General features: G+C 52.3%; 3 protein-coding genes and 1 long non-coding RNA gene across 22 annotated transcripts in view; 2 read left to right on the forward strand and 2 right to left on the reverse strand.

Annotated features, from left to right (window-relative positions):
• Positions 1 to 1,556: 1,556 nt before the first annotated feature.
• On the reverse strand, positions 1,557 to 5,264 carry LOC135275100 (uncharacterized). Its single transcript, XR_010342803.1, has 3 exons — positions 4,775 to 5,264; positions 3,469 to 3,590; positions 1,557 to 2,061 (listed from the first exon to the last, which is right to left on the reverse strand). It is a non-coding gene; the product is annotated as an uncharacterized LOC135275100 (long non-coding RNA).
• A 127-nt stretch (positions 5,265 to 5,391) lies between these two features.
• Positions 5,392 to 6,632, forward strand: PPP1R35 (protein phosphatase 1 regulatory subunit 35). Of its 2 annotated transcripts, XM_064376384.1 has the most exons (4): positions 5,428 to 5,739; positions 5,816 to 6,032; positions 6,120 to 6,256; positions 6,352 to 6,632. In XM_064376384.1, the coding sequence occupies exons 1-4, from the start codon at positions 5,509 to 5,511 to the stop codon at positions 6,523 to 6,525; spliced, it is 759 nt and encodes a 252-aa protein (XP_064232454.1). In that variant the 5' UTR covers positions 5,428 to 5,508; the 3' UTR covers positions 6,526 to 6,632. The 2 variants fall into 2 exon arrangements, with proteins under 2 accessions (XP_021527253.1, XP_064232454.1); XM_021671578.2 differs by lacking the exon at positions 6,120 to 6,256 and having other exon boundaries at positions 5,392 to 5,739.
• Positions 6,633 to 7,727: 1,095 nt separating this feature from the next.
• MEPCE (methylphosphate capping enzyme) lies at positions 7,728 to 13,040 on the reverse strand. 3 transcript variants are annotated; one of them, XM_012474719.2, is made up of 5 exons: positions 12,792 to 13,040; positions 10,185 to 10,841; positions 8,733 to 8,951; positions 8,431 to 8,557; positions 7,728 to 8,326 (listed from the first exon to the last, which is right to left on the reverse strand). In XM_012474719.2, the coding sequence occupies exons 2-5, from the start codon at positions 10,446 to 10,448 to the stop codon at positions 8,274 to 8,276; spliced, it is 663 nt and encodes a 220-aa protein (XP_012330142.1). In that variant the 5' UTR covers positions 10,449 to 10,841; positions 12,792 to 13,040; the 3' UTR covers positions 7,728 to 8,273. The 3 variants fall into 3 exon arrangements, with proteins under 3 accessions (XP_012330142.1, XP_064232453.1, XP_012330141.2); XM_064376383.1 differs by having other exon boundaries at positions 12,929 to 12,950; XM_012474718.3 differs by having other exon boundaries at positions 10,185 to 13,026.
• Positions 13,041 to 13,514: 474 nt separating this feature from the next.
• ZCWPW1 (zinc finger CW-type and PWWP domain containing 1) overlaps positions 13,515 to 18,022 on the forward strand; it is a 51,159-nt gene continuing 46,651 nt past the window's right edge. For 8 of the 16 annotated variants that reach the window (XR_010342801.1, XM_012474733.2, XM_012474734.3 and 5 more), the window contains exons 1-2: positions 13,576 to 13,672; positions 14,299 to 14,352. The gene's annotated coding sequence lies outside the window, so the exon portion shown is untranslated. Of the gene's footprint in view, positions 13,673 to 13,947; positions 14,353 to 17,108; positions 17,215 to 18,022 lie in introns of those variants that run through there. The other 8 variants (XM_012474728.2, XM_012474730.2, XM_012474735.2 and 5 more) reach the window with 4 other exon arrangements.

Here is an 18,022-nt window from a genome sequence, read left to right on the forward strand (position 1 = left end):
GGCACAATCTCAGCTCACCGCAACCTCCACCTTCTGGGTTCAAGCAATCCTTCCACCTCAGCTTCCCAAGTGGCTGGGATTACAGGCCCGTGCTAACACATCTGGCTAATTTTTGTATTTTTAGTAGAGACGGAGTTTCATCATGTTGGCCAGGCTGGTCTTGAACTCCTGACCTCAAGTGACCCACCTGCTTTGGCCTCCCAAAGTCCTGGGATTACAGGCGTGAGCCATGACACTGGGCCTGGATTATGGACAAATTCTTCTGAATGAGACTCTGTCCCCTGCCTCCAAATTTTCTGCATCCCAGCGGCTGGCATCATCCCGTGTCCCACAGACTTCACACATACCTAATGGGGCTCATCCCAACCCTCCTGTTCCTCAGCCTGCTGCTAGGGAGGCCAGGCTCAGAGTCAGCTTGTTGGCCTGCAGCCTGATGTGTGCCATCCTCCCTGGATCTCTTCCTTCTGGGTTGGGACGAAGGAGTGAAGGTGGGTTGGAGTCATGAGTTCAGGCTGATACATCTCAGACCTACCTGACCTGCTGGGGGTTCACCCTGCCAGCCTCCAAGATGGAATAGGATGAGAATGTGTACTCTGGGGCTAGGAGCCTGGATGTGTGTGTGTCTGGAGGGTTGGCAGTTCCCATCTTCCAGCGTGCCTCAAGTGACAGGGACCAATGTGAAAGTGTCTCTGGGTTGGCCCTTAGTCACAGGCCAGTGTGAAGAGACAGGAGGTGAGGGGTCACCTTAGGTGGGGTTTGCAGAGGGTGGTATTAGAGGTTTGCTGTCTCTCTGATTTTTCTTGGCCCTATTTGGGGATGACTTCCGGGATGGAGTCCTTGCTCCTTTCCCATCCCCAACCCTAGCAGGTCTTCTCAAGTGTCCTCTGTAGCAGTCTCAGCCACACCGTGCAGTGGACGGCTACATTGGAGCCATCCTATCCCTTCTCAAGGACCTGGTCCTTTGAAGGACGCTGGATGCTGACCTGTCTCCTGTCCCACCTAGCCCACGCATAGCACCTGGCTCAGCAGAAGCTCAGGGATGAACTTGAATGGCCCCTTCCAGCACTGCGACTTGCTTTCTTCAAACTAGCAACCAGGCCTGGGATTACCTCGCTCAGCAGCCTCAGTTGACTAAAGGGAGCATCTCTAACTGGCGAGGTCTAACCCAATCAAAAGTCTTCTATAATATAATAAATAATATTTAAGAGATGGGGTGTTGCTCTGTCGCCCAGGCTGGAGTGCAGTGGTGCGCTCATCACTTACTGCAGCCTCAAAGTCCTAGGCTCAAGGGATTCTCCCACCTCAACCTCCCCAGCACCTGGGACTACAAGCATGCACCACCATGCCTGGCTAATTTTTAATTGTTTTGTAGAGATGGGGGTCTCACTATGTTGCCCAGGCTGCTTGAACTCCTGGCCTCAAAGGAATCCTCCTGCCTCCACCTCCCAAAGTGCTGGAATTACAGGCATGAGCCACCATGTCCTGCCTTTTTTTTCTTTTTTTGTACTCTGTCGCCCAGGCTGGAGTACAGTGGCTAAATCTTGGCTCATTGCAACTTCTGCCTCCCAGGTTCAAGCGATTCACCTACCTCAACTTCCTGAGTAGCTGGGATTACAGGTGTGTGCGACCACGTTCGGCTAATTTTTTGTCCCCTCCTTTTTCATTTCATTTTTTTTTTTTAAGAGGAAAAGCAATTCCTGGCCTCCCAGCCTGGGCCAGCCAAAATAACTTAGGAAGAATGTGGGCAGGACCAAGACCTCTCACCTCCCTCACCTCCACCTACCTATCCTGACATTCGTACTGTTTTCTTAAAATCATGGGTGAACTTTCCACTTTAGAGACCTGCAATGTAAACTGGGCAAATGGAATGGCTTGTTTTTATCTGTGTTGGGGCTCTAGATGAGATAGTGACTAGATTTTAAGGCTGAGGGGTTGCACTTACTGGGTTCATGAACAGGAATTCCTGTAGGGCCTAGATATTTATCAGCACAGCCAAGGCCTGGGGGACAGTTTAGAGTTTCAGCTCCAACACTTCCTGCATGCCAAAGCTGCGCCAGCCTTCTTTTTTTTTTTAATTTTTTTTTTATTGTCAGGCAGTCAGTTTGCTAACCAACTGAGCTAACCAGCCGCCCGACAGCCAGCCTCCTTTTTTAAAAAAACAAAAACCATTTAGTCATAGAAATGTTCAAGTATATGCAAAAGTAGAGAAAATACAGTAATAAAATCCCCCTTCAGCAATCATCATTTGGCTAATTTTGTTTCATCCATGTACCCTCAAACACTGTTCCTAATCCCAACATTATTTTTTTCTTGTGACGGTGTCTCGCTCTGTTGTCCAGGCTGGAGTGCAGTGGCGACTTCTTGGCTCACTGCAACCTCCGCCTCCCGGGTTCAAGCGATTCTCCTGCCTCAGCCTCCTGAGTAGCTGGGATTACAGGTGCGTGCCACCACACCTGGCTAATTTTTGTATTTTTAGTAGAGATGAGGTTTCACCATATTGGTCAGGATTCACCATATCGAATTCCTGACCTTGTGATCCACCCTCCTTGGCCTCCCAAAGTGCTGGGATTACTGGCGTGAGCCACCATGCCCGGCCAGTTTTTTGTACTTTTTAGTAGAGACAAGGTTTTGCATGTTGCCCAGGCTGATCTCGAACTCCTGAGCTCAGGCAACCTGTCTGCCTTGGCCTCCTAAAGTGCTGGGATTACATATGTGAGCCACTGTGCTCAGCCTTGATACTTTTCAATTTAAGGTAAAATACACCATGATTTTTTGTTTTTGAAACAGAGTCTAGCTCTGTCACCCAGGCTGGAGTGGAGTGGCACAGTCTTGGCTCACTGAAACCTCTGCCTCCTGAGTTCAAATGATTGTCCTGCCTTAGCCTCCCAAGTAGCTGGGACTACAGGTGCCTGTCACCACATCCAGCTAATTTTTCTGTATTTGTATTTTATTATTGTTTTTTGAGATGTAGTCTTGCTCTGTCACCCAGGCTGGAGTGCAGTTGCAGGATCTCAGCTCACTGCAATATCCGCCTCCTAGGTTCAATCGATTCCTGTGCCTCAGCCTCCAGAGTAGCTGGGATTACAGGTGTGCACCACCACGCTGGGCTAATTTTTGTATTTTTTTGTACAGATGGAGTTTCACCATATTGGCCAGGCTGGTCTTGAACTCCTGACCTCAAGTGATCAGCCTGCCTTGGCCTCAAAGTGCTGAGATTACAGGGGTGAGTCACTGTGCCTAGCCTGATTTTTCAATTTTTTAATACAATTATATAAAATATACATTTGTGCAAAGTCAAATATACAAAACAAAATATATTCAGAGGCATCTAGGCTCTTTGTCCTTCATTCTATTCTCTCCCTCCTGTGTCAACATTAAAAATTTTTAATTTATACTCCCAGTTTAAAAATTTATACTTGTACCTCACTATTCCTTTTCCCAGCTGAACAGTAGAGATAGTAGACATACTTTATTCTTGACTTTAGCAGGAAAGCCTCTAGTGTTTCACCACTGAGATCTTCCTTTAAAAAAACCCTTTTTGTAAAATGTGGGCTATGCTATCCATTCCATCTGACGTTCCACAGCACTTCCTGGAAAGATAAAATGAACAATGTGGAAACTCTTAATGAAAAATGGTACACAAATATGCCTGTTGACTGAGCATCAATCAATTCCAGGAAAGCCTCGAGATTCCTGAACTTTTTTGAAGCAGTTTGGATAATCTAAAAAAAAAGAAGAAAGGATTCCTGAATCCACTTACATTTTACACAAAAATAAACGGAGGCTCACAGAACTAAGGGGCCCTTCCCCAATTAACATAGGGAGCAGGTGGGAACTCTCATTTCCTGTTCTGCAGTTCAGGGGTCTTCTGCTACCTGGAGAAGCTCAGGGCCCAGGATAAATCCACTGACACTGAAAAAAAAAAACTGAATGCAAGGGGGGTATAGTGGCTGCTGCCTGTAATCATAGTACTTTGGGAGGCCAAGGCAGGTGGACCACTTGAGGTCAGGATTTCGAGACCAACCTGGCCAACATGGTAAAACTCTGTCTCTACTGTAAATACAAAAAAAATTAGCCAGGCATGGTGGCAGGCGCCTGTAATCCCAGCTACTTGGGAGGCTAGGGTGGGAGAATTGCTTGAACACGGAAGGCAGAGGTTGTAGTAGCTGAGATTGCGCCACTGCACTCCAGCCTGGACAACAGAGACTGTGTCTCAAACAAACAAAAAGCACTGAATCCACAATTCAGAGTTTTTTGTTTGTTTTTGAGACAGGGTCTGGCTCTGTTGCCCAGGCTGGAGTACTGCAGCCTGGAACTCCCGGGCTCAAGTGATCCTTCCTCCTCAGCCTCCCCAGTAGGTGGGACTACAGGTGAGCTGGGACTACAGAACTACACCACACCCAGCTAAATTAAAAAAATTTTTTGGTTGAGATTCAGTTTTGTGGGGTAGGGTCTCCCTATGTTGCCCAGGCTGGTCTCCAACTCCTGGCTTCAAGCCAACTTCCCGCCTCAGCCTCCCAAAGAGTTGGAATTGTAGGCATGCGCCACCGTACCCAGACATCTATTTTTTATACAAATTAGTATTTCAGGAAACTCTCCAAGGGAAAAGTAGTTACAAAAAGCCGCAAGAGTGGGCGTGTCCCAGGAGGGAGCCCAGGGTGGGGTGGGCGACCCCCACCCTCACTCATACAGAGGAAGCTCTGGTCGGAGTGACTGAACACCGGAAATGCTGTGGAGGTCCCAGTGGGGAGGTCAGGGCACACTGGGCCATTACGTTTAAGCTGTCCCATTTATGACTGGGCGCAGTGGCTCACGCCTGTAATCCCAGCACTTTGGGAGGCCGAGGCGGGCAGATCATGAGGTCAGGAGTTTGAGACCAGCCTGACCAACATGACGAAACCTCGCCTCTACGAAAAATACAAAAATTAGCCAGGTGTGGTGATGCGCGTCTGTAATCCCAGCTACTCAGGAGGCTGAGGCAGGAGAATCGCTTGAATCCGGGAGGCGGAGGTTGCAGTGAGCCGAGATTGAGCCACTACACTCCAGTTTGGGCAACAGAACGAGACTCCGTCTCAAAAAAAAAAAAAAAAAAAAAAGCTTCTCCATTTGGCGCCCCAGGAATGAGGACTGACACACTGGGCATCGTAGCACGAGCCGGACTAAGATTCCTCTGGGCGGGTCAGCCATAGCAGTTTTCAAGAGGAGTGGCCTTAATGAGGTCCCGTAGGGCTTCAACCGGCCACAGCTCAAAAACACAACGGCTTGGGGGCGGTGCCGAGGCTGTGAGTGCGGAAGCCCGCCAGGAATCTGGGGGCGGGGCGAGGGGAATGACGTCTGGGAACGCCAATAGGGTGGGCAGGGTTGCTGACTCCGCCCCCGAAGGTAAGGGTTAACGGTTTCCGGTAGCGGCGTCTGGGAGGGGCTGGGGAGAGGAGGAGGTCGCCAGAGGCTGTGTACCGTGACTCTTGGACTGCCTGAGACCCCCGCATCCCCAAGGCACCTCCAAAGATGATGGGCTGTGGAGACTCAGAGTTGGAGTCGGTGGCCGGGGAAGAAGCCGCGGCGGTCCCGGGGCCACCCCCGGAGCCCCGAGTCCCGGAACCCCGAGCCCCAGTGCCCGAGCCCGGCCTGGACTTGAGCCTGAGTCCGCGGCCTGACAGCCCCGAGCCGCGGCATGGCAGCCCTGGGCGGCGGAAGGGGCGGGCGGAGCGGCGGAGCGCGGGTCGGCAGCGGCGACAGGTGAGCGAGGGAGGCTGGCCCACGGCCCGCGATGGCCCCGCGCCCACCTGGTCACCACCCTGCCCTTTGCTCCCAGGTCCGTTTCCGCCTGGCACCACCTTCACCGGTGCGGTCCGAGCCGCAGCCCGCGGCGCCGCAGGAGCTGGAGATGCCCGCGCTGCAGAGCAGCCTGGCCTTGGGCCTGGAGCTGAGAGCCGCAGCCGGGAGCCACTTTGATGCCGCGAAAGCCGTGGAGGAACAGCTGAGAAAGTCGTTCCAGATCCGCTGCGGCCTGGAGGAGAGCGTGTCCGAGGGTGAGGGGGGCGGGCGGGCGGCCGGCCGCGCGTGCGGGAGTTAGGGCTAGGGGGCACCGCTCACCTCTGTCCCCGCTGCGCTCTCAGGGCTGAACGTGCCGCGCTCCAAGAGGCTCTTCCGAGACCTGGTGAGCCTGCAGGTGCCCGAGGAACAGGTTCTGAACGCCGCGCTCAGGGAGAAATTGGCTCTCCTGCCGCCGCAGGCTCGAGCCCCGCCCCCAAAGGTGATGGGATCTGCGCGTGGGGCTTCCTCCACGTACCCTCTTCCCCGGATCCTTCCTCCCAGTGTAACCTTGCTTTGGGCCCCACCTCCCAACAGGAGCCACCTGGGCCGGGGCCAGACATGACCATCTTGTGTGACCCAGAAACACTATTTTATGAATTTCCACACCTGGCCCTGGAAGGTCTGCCCCCTCTCCGGCTTCAACTCCGGCCCCGCCCTTCAGAGGACACCTTCCTCATGCACCGGACACTGAGGCGATGGGAAGCGTAGACCCCAACGATCCTTGGAGGGCTAGATCGTATTTTTGTGTTAAACTATTTGTCAGAATAAAGTAATTTTGCTAATAAATGGGACTCTACTTGGAGGCCTAAAATCGGGTTAAAGTCTCTCTAAAGGGTTTGTCCACTTAGCCTCAGTTTGGAAGCTGCCTGGAAGTTGAGTTTGGAGGCTTTTTAGGAACTTGGTGGAGTCATGGCAAGTAGAAAACACTGTCCACGTTAGAGGTTTAGATACCCCTCAGTTCACAACCTTACCCACCTCTCCCTGACTTCAGCCACAGCTAATGCCTGTTTTATATCAGGCGATTGTTCCCTGTACCACTTATTCTGATCTTTGGAAATGCAGGGCCTAGCCTATCACAATTCACGGAGGCCTTTTCTGATAACCTGTCTCAAGGAGCTTGCAAGCCAGCTGCTTGCACTGAGTTACTGAAATTATCTCCTTTTTACCTTTAAGGGCCTTGCCTATCCTCTTACACCTGAGTAAAGTTTGAAGTTCCAGTAACACCTGACAAGCCCCTGAAGAGCTTCATGTTGTTAATTGCCTATAAATCTGATTCCACAGCACCAAAAAGGTGTCTGCTCTATCTATGAGCATTTGATCCAAAGCACTTTTTCCCACTTCCATTGACAAGTTAGCCTTCTGGCCGGGCGCGGTGGCTTCCGCCTGTAATCCAAGCACTTTGGGAGGTTGAGGTGGGCGGATCACCTGAGGTCATGAGTTTGAGACCAACCTGGCCATCAGGGTTAAACCCCATCTCTACTAAAAATACAAAAAATTAGCTGGGCTTGTGGCCTGTAATCCCAGCTACTCCAGAGCCTGAGGCAGGAGAACTGCTTGAACCTGGAAGGCGCAGGTTACAGTGAGCTGAGATCGCGCACGCCAGCCTGGGCAACAAAGTGAAACTCCATCTCAGGAAAACAAAAATCAAAAAGTTAGCCTTCTGCCCAAGGCCCTCACAGGGCTTTTTTGGGGAAGGAAGGCAGACTCCAAATTACACACCAAAATTTGCATTACACACCTTTTCCTGTCTAGGCTTCTGTGTACTTTTGTGTGGACTTGGCTAGCATGCAACAATCAACCCAGCCACTGAAAAACCTGTCTTCCTTGAGACGGGAGAGGAAGAGGAAGCACAGGTTCTGGTGGGAAGCACCACGTCTTCCCCACCAGCTAGAAAGTACCCGACACAGGTGTGGGGGCCACTGCCCTAGACATCAAGTTTATTGTGCTGTTCTCACATTCAAAACCCAACCCCCTCTCCCTGGGGGACGGCAGAGGGAAAGATTTTCACAGTACCTTCATGCCTCCCTACCAGGCTTCCCCCTCTAACCCTCAGTCCATCTATCCATGGTCCACTGAAATGCAGCTAGGGAAAAGGGCTGAGGAGATATGGGAATCTCTCTCCTTGGGAGAATAGGAGGAAAGGGCTAGAGAATTTGATATCCTTCCACCTCCCATGCCCTAGGAGAACAGAGGTCAGCAAACAGTCCATGCCATCTAGCCTGGCAGGCTGTGGGAGAGGAAGATGGTGACTCCAGCACAGCCAGCCTTGCTGCGCAGGTGTCAGAGGCGTAGGAAGGAGGCTGAGGCGGCGACGGAAGAAAAGCTTTCTTTGCAGATCCAAGAAAGAAAACTATTTTTGGAGTCAGAAAGTAAAGACCTTGGGATGCTTTCCTCTTCTCCCAGGTCCTTATGAGCAGCGAGGGCAGCCTCTTCACACTTTCTGTTCAAGGGGCCACTTAGTGGCTGGGGGATCGGGCCTTGTGGAACAGGTACACAGGACGCTGGAAGCCTGAGGGGAGAGACAGTGATCAGAAGGGGTTGGCAGCACCTCCCCAAGGGATCTGAACTCTATCAGTCAGGACCAGCCTTCCCAACAAAATAAACCAGCCTTACCTTTAGAGGTGTTGTGGGGTGTGGCCACAAGCTCATAGCTGGAGAAGCCCACTTCTGGGGATGTTAGGTAGGAACTGAACTGCTCTGGCTTCAGCTGGATTCGGTAGTAGTTCTTGTAGATTGTTTCCTAAGGAGAGAAGCAAAGGACCACTTTAGCATGCTGCCACCTCCCCTGGCCAAGAGTGATGCCCAGCCGGAGGGCCTTTTCACCTTGTTCAGAAATTCCTTCTATATTCCCTTAGGCCTTTTCTTGCCTCAACCAAAGGAAAGATTATTCCCCATTTCCACCACACCCAACTCACCGTAAGGGTCTTTCTCTTGCCATAGGATGACCAGGGTTGGGGCTCTAGGACCAGGATGCCCCCAGGGCGTAAGTGCCGGTAGATCCGGCGAAACATGCGCTTCAGGCCCTCATCTCCCCAGTTCAGATGCACCCACTTGGTGAGGCTAAGGCAGAGCACCACATCATACTCAGGTGTTTGGGCCTCCACCAGGTCATCTCGATCCAGCACATAATTACCCTGGGGGCAAGAATCAGCAGTGAGGTCAACAGAAGGAATCAAAGAACCCCTGCGTCCAGGCAATCTGCCCTGAGGCCGACACACAATCCTGTGGCCTCACTTTAGCCCGTGGTCATTCTTCTCAGACTAACTCCCAAAAGGGGCCCTCTTTGAGTTTTGTTTTCTCCTCTACACCTTCCTGGCCTCTGCTTCTTCCTACTGGTGGTAAGCCAAAAAACATCTAGAGGGAGCCTGGGTAATTTTAAATGGTGCAAATTATCCATGAGGTCTTCCAAAGCTGGGGTCCCAGGACCCTATCCCGTGCTTATTCTCACCCACAGACATTAAGTGGAATGACTGCAATTAGTTGCAAGGGTAACTAACCCAGGTTTCAAACCACAGGCAGACCTGTGGTTCCTTCTCTGCAGTTGGGGTTGGCAAAGTTTCAGACCTATTCTTTCCTTCCTCTGAGAGATATGAAGAGCTACATCCTTCAGGAAACCTTTTCTAGAAGATAAGCTCATCACAGCCCTCTAGAAAGACCATTCTTCAGGCTTAACCCAACACAATGCCAAAGACCCCAGCAGACGGCCTAACTAGGATGTTTTCTGGGAGCTGTGTGCAGTCAGGGGACACTGTGGTGGACATGGGACTCTCTCTTCTCTGTGGAGAGTTTCTGGCTCTTCCCTCTCCTACTATCTAGGGTCAGTGGGGAAGAGGATCTACAGCCAAGCCACTTGGGTTCCTGACACTCTTCAACAAACTGTCTAGGAAAACAAAAGCAGCTGATGGGAACAAGGTCCCTATCAATGGGTAGAAATGCCAATATTAGTCTGCTGCTACCCTCATCTCCCCAGAAGACATTCCATGCCTGGCTCCCATTCTCAGGCTTCTCCAGTACATTTGAGGACCAAGTTCCAGCTGGATTGAATCCCCTAGTGAGCAGTAGCAGCAGCCTTCAAGGGAGGGTGGGCCAGTGTGGATTATAGGCCAAGCCAGGAGTTGGGCAAAAAAAGTCCTCCTCTATTTTGGAGATCCTTGCAGTCATGAGAAAGGACTCCAGGGTCAAGGCCCCAAGGTAGAGAGATCACCTTTCCGGTTTATAAAAGGGAAGAGATGCACAGCAGAGGCTCTCACTTGCCAACCCAGAACCCCCTTTTAAAGGAATCTGGGTCATAACCTTCCCTGCTACATTCCCATTTAATTTCATCTTCACACTTGGCCCCTATTCCAAGAGCCTCTGGACCCTCTTACCGTGACGAAGACAACATTGTTGGGGAAGACTGATGTGTCCGCTCCATCCAAGGGCACTTGGGGGGCAGCGATGGGGCCCCGGCTGGCAGTCAGCGAGGCTGGGAAGCAGCTCCTCTTTCGGACAGTGGTGGTCCCTTCCTCACCCTCTGCCCCTGGGTCCCCTTCCAAAGTCTGGCGTGGGAGACGCAGCTCCTCAGACAGGTAGTGTCGGATGTTTTGACGGGCAGAATGGATGAGGCGGGAATCTATATCGAGGCCCACCATACGGGACGGGCCCCACTTACAGGCAATGCTCAGGGTCAGATGGCCCACATTGCAGCCGAGATCTAGGACGTCCCGGCCCCGAAACCACTCAGGCTTCAACACCCGAAGGCGCCCATCCTCACAGGAAGGATTGCGATACCCATAGTACTTGCAATAATTCCCATACTGGAACTTGCGCTGTTGCTTTTTGAAGCCTGCTGCAGGCAGTGGGTGCTGGTGATGGCGGCCTCCCCAACTCCCTCGGCCCTTTTCCTTGGAACCCTGGCCTCCACCCCTAGCCCCTGCCTCCGACTTGCTGGAAGTCCTGCGACGTTTGCGATGTCGGGAGGAGGAAGACGGGGGTGCAGAGGTAACTGAGGCAGCTGGAGGGGCTGATAGGGAGCCTGAGGGACCCTGCAGAGCAGATGGAAGGGGAGACACCACTTCATCCCTGCAGTTGATGGCTGTGTTGAGTTCATAGGGTTGGGGGGCATCCCGGTTCTGGCCCCTGTGCCGTGGGTGCTGTGTGGTGCCCTCCCCGTGGAGTGAGGGGGTGAGAGGGGCTGTGGGCGGCACGGGATGGGTCTCACTCCCTCCGGCTGCCTGCTGCTGCTGGTGGTGCTGTCCCCGGTGTCTATGCCGCTTCCGACCAGTCTTGAGTGGCGAAGCAAGAACTACATGGCCCTCATCAGTGCAAGTATTGAGGCTGAGCGGGTCAGTAATATCTTTGGGGATGAGGATCTCCACTGGATCTCGCCCTTTGGCCGGAAGCGGGGATGACTTAGGGGTCTCCGCGTTGAGGGCGCGGCTCACTTCCTCATCCAAGAGACTATTCAGGTTGAGGGGATCAAAGATATTGCCTCCCAGGAGGAAGTTGGAGGGTAACACAGAGTCACAGTCCGAATTCACTCGCCTGCGCCTCTTGAAGGCCGGATGTTTGAAACCTCCTCCGCCTCCCCCTACATTACAGCTATTTCTCCTCTTGCCCCCGCCTCCCCCAGGTGGCCGGTGGGGCTGATAGCCGTTGCGGGGTCGAGGAGGGGCAGGAGGGCCCAGCTCTGTCCCGCCCCCTCCCCGGCGCTCCTCCCCCACGTCCGGAGGAGCGGCTCGCCCCGGGGGATCCGACAGGAGGGCCTCTCCGTGCGACTGCGCCTGGGGGCCGCCCCGGGGATTGGCCGCGGCCCCGGGGCTCTCCCTGCCGACCCCAGAGGCTGGGGACCCCGCAGACGGCACGCGAGGACCCGGCCCGCGCTCCGTCCCGCAGCGGAGCTCCCTGGAGGCGGCCTCTTGGTGCTGTGGCACCGTGGGGCCGCCCCCTCCGCCCGACTCATCTTTGAGCGGCGGCGGCGGGGCCGGCACCAGAAACGGCTCCTTCTCCGCGGCCATCTCGATCATTTCCTCCCCTTATTCGGTCCCAGTCGGGGCAACAAGGGGGATCAGGGGGCTTAACACCCCCCGCTGGACCCCGCTCCCTTCCCCCTTTCCCGAGTGCGCGCGCAGCTCTGCTCTTCTCGCCTAGTCTCGCGCCCAAGCGCCTCCCCCCGAAGCGCGCCCCACTCGCCCGCGAGACCAAAACAAGATGCCCGCGAGACCTGAACAACTCGAGGACTTAACCGCGCGTGCGCCGACCCCTTTCTCCTCCGCCACTACCACCCGGCCGCGAGCGCTAGCGCGCGTTCCCCTAGCCCCGGAATCACGCATGCGCACTTTGCCACCACCCTGGTTGCGCGCGCATCGGAGTACGAACCAACTTAACGGCTCTGGGAGTTTAAATATAACCACCCCCACAGCCCCCGCAAAAGCCCACCACCCCAAACTGAGACCCTACTTCCCTGCGCAGCTATGTCCGGCCCTATTGATCTCCTTTGTCTCTGCCACGCGATCCCACCCACCGTAGGCGGGGGACAGGAGCTGGTGTGAAAAGGTCTCCTTGACACCCGACCCTTGTTCCTGAGGAATGAGACTCAGCGGTCTCCGCCCGGCTCTAAACCCAACAACCTCCCCACCCCGCCTCCTTCCTCCCCCTAGTGGGCAGCGCCTGCGCACACCCTTTCGGGCTTGCGCGGGTAGAGATAGCACGTGCTGGAGGTGGCGCCCCGCCCCCCCGTCTTAGGGGTGGGTCCTGTGACGTCGCTTCCTCAAGTTTGGTAAACGCAGCGTGCGTCAGCGCGATCCGGAGGGGCGGGGCTTCCCGACGAAGGGGCGGTGCTCATGAATTATTCATGACTCTTGGTAGCACACCTCCCCCCTCTGCCCACCTCCTTAAAAGAGCTTGCGAGGGAGAGGAGAGGAGACCCTAAAAAGCCGAAGAAGGGCAGGAGTAGAACTGGGCTCAGTAAAACGCGATAGATCATTATAACTCACCCCCCTCGAAAATATTCTCTGCTGAATTGGGGAAAAAGCAAAAGCAAAAGCACTAAGCCGATATGGTCCAACTTCCTCTTCCCCCGAAATGGCTGAGTCGTTCTTTGGCTCCTCCGCCTTCCCCCAATGGCAATCACCTGGGTAACGTCACACCACGCCTTCCTCTCCGCCTCCACGCCCACGGCTCGGACCCCAACGCCTCCGCCCACCCCCAATGCACGCGCACGCACCCACCAGCCCACGGGCCTCCCCGAACGCCCGCCGCGGGGGTCGCACCGCCTTATGTAGCAGCGGGTGTGGGCGGGGACGGGCAACCCCAGCTTCCGCCAATGAGGAAGAAGCGAGTCCACGCCGTTTTCCTGGGGAGAGGCGCGGACGGGTCTCTCAGCCAGTGGGGTGCTGGGATGAGGAGAGGGCGGCAGAGTTGACAGTGGGGTCCAGGAGAGTCTAATAAAATCCTAAAGTGAGGACGTGAAGGAGACCAGCAGGAAGAGGAGGAATCAGGGAGCGGAAAGAGGGAGGAAAGGGCCGTCTGAAACTGAAAAGTTAAGAAGATGTGCTTCAGAAACAATCAGGCGCTGCGGCCGCCGCCTAAAAATGTGTGACACCAAAGAGGATTCTGGGATTTGTAGTTTTCCCGAGACGTTCGGGTGGAAGATGGCAGAATTACCTCAGCTGCGGAGACGCAGACGCAGCTTCCAGCTGCGCATGCGCCTCGGCCCCGCGAGCACGCCGCCGGGGGGCGGGGAGCGTGCTCGTGCGCAGGCGTCCTGGTGCTTTTTCTTGGTGGCGGGAAACCTGAGTCGAGGTGTGAGGGGTTTGCGGAGTCGCTGCGGTAGCTGGTTCTGCCTCTCGCCTTTAGGGTCTCCTTGCTCCTGAAGGTAGCCGTCTCGTTTCTGGTTGCAGGTGAAGGTGCTAGGCGCGGCCAGTCCTGGCACCGGTTGCCTGAGGAGAAACTTTCTCAGGGCGACAACCAGCTCTTAGCCCTTTTCCCTCAGAGTCTGTCACCCCAAGACACAGGCAAAAATAGCCTAGTCTCCTAGCGGGCACCGACGAGCTGAGTGAGAATGAGGATCCCGGTGCCTCGGCGGGAGTGGGAGTGGAGGGGAGATTCCCTCATGGTGGGAGGAAAGAAGGGAAGGGACAGGGAAGAGAGAGGGGGACGCCATTGTTTTGGGGGAAGGCGAGGACGTGTGGCTCAGGGACACCTCCGACCTGAACCGCTGTCCCTAAGAGAGAATGAGGGGTGAGGGAAGAAAGGAAAAATGAAAAATGGAAGTGCCCCTGAAAGGGAATAACTTCTCCCCAAACTTCCCTTTGGATTGCAAAGTGGATTTGGTATTGGGGCTTTATTTTATTTTATTTTTTATTTTTTGAGATGGAGTCTTGCTCTGTCGCCCAGGCTGGAGTGCAGTGGCGGGATTCTGGCTCACTGCCGCCTCCGCCTCCTGAGTAGCTGGTATTACAGGCACCCCTACCACGCCCGGCTAATGTTTTGTATTTTTAGTAGAGACAGGGTTTCTCCATGTTGGCCATGCTGGTCTCCAACTCCTGACCTCAGGTAATCCGCCCGCCTCTTCTTTATTGTTAAAAGTTTATCAGGCATGTTGAGCTTCTGCACAAACATATAAAGGAAGCAGGCAAGGGAGGGAAGTGGAAGGAAGGAGGGAGAGGGAGGAGGGAGGAAGGAGGAGGAGGGAGAGGGGGGAGAAGGAGAAGGGAGAGGGAGGAGGGAGGGAAAAAGAGGGAAAGGAAGGGAAGGAGAAGGGGGGGTGGAAGGAAGGAAAGGAGAAAGAGGGAGGCAGGAAGAAGAGGGAGGGAGGAAGAAGGGGAGGGAGGGAGGAAGGGAGAAAGGGGAGGAGGGGGAGGGAGGAGGGGAAGTAAGGGAGGGGGAGGGAGGGCAGGAGAAGGAAGGGAGGAGGACGAAGGATGGATGGAGAGGAAGGAAGGAAGGACAGATGGGAGGAAGGAGGGGGAGGGAGAGGGAAGGAAGGGGGGAGGGAGAGGGAAGGAAGAGGAGGGAGGAAGTAGAAAGGGAGGAAAGGAGGGGGAGGAAGGGATAGAGGGACAAAGGGAGACAGGAAAGAGGGAAGAAAGGAGAGGGAGGGAAGAGGCAGTAGAAAAGGAGAGAGGGAGAAAAAGGGGGAGGAGGAAGGGAGGGAGGAAAGGGGGAGGAGGAAGGGAGGGAGGAGGAAGGGAGAGATAAGGGAGGAAGAAAAGGGGGAGGGAGGGAAGAAGGGGAGGGAGGAGGGGGAGGAAGGAAGGGAGGGGGGAGGAAGGAATAGAGGGACAAAGGGAGACAGCAAGGAGGGAAGGAAGAAGGAAGGGAGGGAAGAAGGAAGAGAGGGAGGGGAGAAGGGAGAAAAGGAGGAGGGGTGGGAGGATTAGAGGAGGGCAAGGAAGGGGAGGGAGAGGGGAGGAGGAGGGAGGAAGGAGGGGGAGGAAAGGATAGAGGGACAAAGATTCAGGAAGGAGGGAAGAGGGAGGAAGGAGAAGAGAGAGAGGAAAAGAGAAAGGGAAGAAGAAAGGAAGGAAACTGCTATTAGTTAATTGAGGCATAAAAATAAGCAGGAGTCGGCCGGGCGCGGTGGCTCAAGCCTGTAATCCCAGCACTTTGGGAGGCCGAGGCGGGTGGATCACGAGGTCGAGAGATCGAGACCATCCTGGTCAACATTGTGAAACCCCGTCTCTATTAATACAAAAAAATTAGCTGGGCACGGTGGCGCGTGCCTGTAATCCCAGCTACTCAGGAGGCTGAGGCAGGAGAATTGCCTGAACCCAGGAGGCGGAGGTTGCGGTGAGCCGAGATCGCGCCATTGCACTCCAGCCTGGGTAACAAGAGCGAGACTCCGTCTCAAAAAAAAAAAATAAATAAAAATAAGCAGGAGTCAACATACTGTTATTAATGCAAAATGAAGACTCTGGCTTAAGAAGGATTTGAAATACACTCTTTACCGCTTCGTTGAGGCTCAAGGAGTCTGGGTACCCAAAGGGTTTACTTTTCTTCTCTTGGACCAAGGATTTGAGGAACAATATAAAGAAGGAACTGATTGGATGATTAGGAGGAAATTTGGGAACACATTCTGAATGGTGTGTGAGGGGAGAGAATTACTTTTTATTAAGAAAAAAATTGACAAGGCTGGGCATGCTGGTTCACTCCTGTAATCCCAGCAGGGAGGCTGAGGCCAGTGGATCACCTGAGGTCAGGAGTTCAAGACCAGCCTGGCCAACATGGTGAAACCTCATCTCTACAAAAAATACAAAAAATTAGCCAGGTGTGGTGGCGGGCACCTGTAATCCCAGCTACTTGGGAGGCTCAGGAAGGAGAATCGCTTGAATCTGAGAGGCGGACTTTGCAGTGAGCCAAGATCATGCCATTGCATTCCAGCTTGGACAATAAGAGCTAAACTCTGTCTCAAAAAAAAAAAAAGAAAGAAAGAAAGAAAGAAAAAAGAAATTGGCAAGACTGACAAATTAGTTCACTAGATCAGTTCTCAAACTTCTTGGTCTGAGAACCTGTTGTATCTTAAAATTTATGAAGGACTCCAAAGAGCTTTTATGTGGTTTGTAGCTATTAACATAATAGAAATTGAAATTGAGAAAAATTTGAAGTTTGGTTAGAAATAACAATAATAAATATGTTAACTTAAATATGTTTTTATGAAAAATACATTTTCCTAAACAAAAGAAAGTTTAGCATGAAGAATGGCATTGTTTTATATTTTTGCAAACCTCTTCCATGTCTGGCTTAATAGAAAACTGTGTTGTCATCTGTTTCTGCATTCAATCTGTTGGGATATCTTGTTTTTGTAAAAGTACATGAGAAAATCCAGCTTAACACATAGAGGTAGTTGGAAAAGGGAGGGAGCCCCCTAGGATTTTGGGACCACACTTAGAACTGCTGGGGTAGATGATTTCATCTCAAAATTTATGTGATGATTTTTAATGTTCTAAGTGAAATAAAACTATTTTTTGAGATCCTCATTCACTTTCCCTTGGTTCCCTTTATTATTTCTAAGTTCTTTTTCCCTCATTTACCCTCCTTTCATATGTTGAGTGATGGGAATATGGTTTCTGGAGCTATCCTGATTCTTTTATGTTCTTGTTTAAAGCCTTTGCTCCTCTTATTAAAGCCATCCCCCTCAACCCCACACCCTGCCCCTCCTTCATCTAAGGTAAGAAAAGAGAAATTAAAACCTCAAATGTTATTCCTGGATCTACAGCCCCTAGTCATTTAGTAGCTGTACAGAAGAAAGTTAGTGGGATTTTATATATTTATTAACTGTCTATATTTTTCTTTTTCTCTCTCTGAACCAGCTTTCAGTATTTGTTATTGTAAAGGAAGGTAATTCACCTGAAACAGGAGGGGGCAAACTGAGTTATCAGAAAGTCATTTCCTGGCCTTCCCTTCTTTATTGATCAGGTTAAAGCTTTTGTTTAAAAGCAGTGTTCTTCAGCATATTCACAGATATACGTATTAAGTGATATTATACATCACTGTTTATAGGTTTATTACATCATATTAACTCAACAGTAAACCACAATTCTATCTAGTTGGTTGGGGCTCCAGAAACATACTTTGGCTTAGAAAGATCTTTATAGGTTTAGATAAGGATTTGAACCTAAATACTGGAAAAGTTTACATTTTTACGTTGGTCAGAATACTCTCTTTTATTTAAAAAATTTAGGCCGGGTGTAGTGGCTCATGCCTGTAATCCGAGTACTTCAGGAGGCTGAGGTGGGTGGATCATGAGGTCAGGAGATTGAGACCATCCTGACCAACATGGTGAAACCTGTCCCTACTAAAAATACAAAAATTAGCTGGGTGTGGTGGCACGTGCCTGTAATTCCAGCTACTTGGGCGGCTGAGGCAGAGGAATCGCTTGAACCTGGGAGGTGGAGGTTTCAGTGAACCAAGATCTTGCCACTGTACTCCAGCCTGGCAACAGAGCAAGACTCCATCTTAAAAAAAAAAAGAATTTAAAATATTTTTTGAAGTGGTAACATTTGTATGTTTTAAAATGCCAGAGATACACGAGGGAGTACACCAAAAGCTTCCTTTCACTCTCATCTACCCAGTTCTCCCCAGAAGCATTTTGATCTGTTTTTTCTCTTCTAGAGAAAGTTTATGATTAACAAGTGTATTATATTAGACACATGTTCTTAAAAACTAAATATTGTCATCTGAAACACAATAATTTTCACTCTGCTTTTCTCACTTAGCATAGCCC

This window comes from Aotus nancymaae, unplaced genomic scaffold (genome assembly GCF_030222135.1).
Source record: "Aotus nancymaae isolate 86718 unplaced genomic scaffold, 86718_ANA_hifiasm-v0.15.2.pri h1tg000015l_0, whole genome shotgun sequence".
Taxonomy (NCBI): Eukaryota; Metazoa; Chordata; class Mammalia; order Primates; family Aotidae; genus Aotus; species Aotus nancymaae.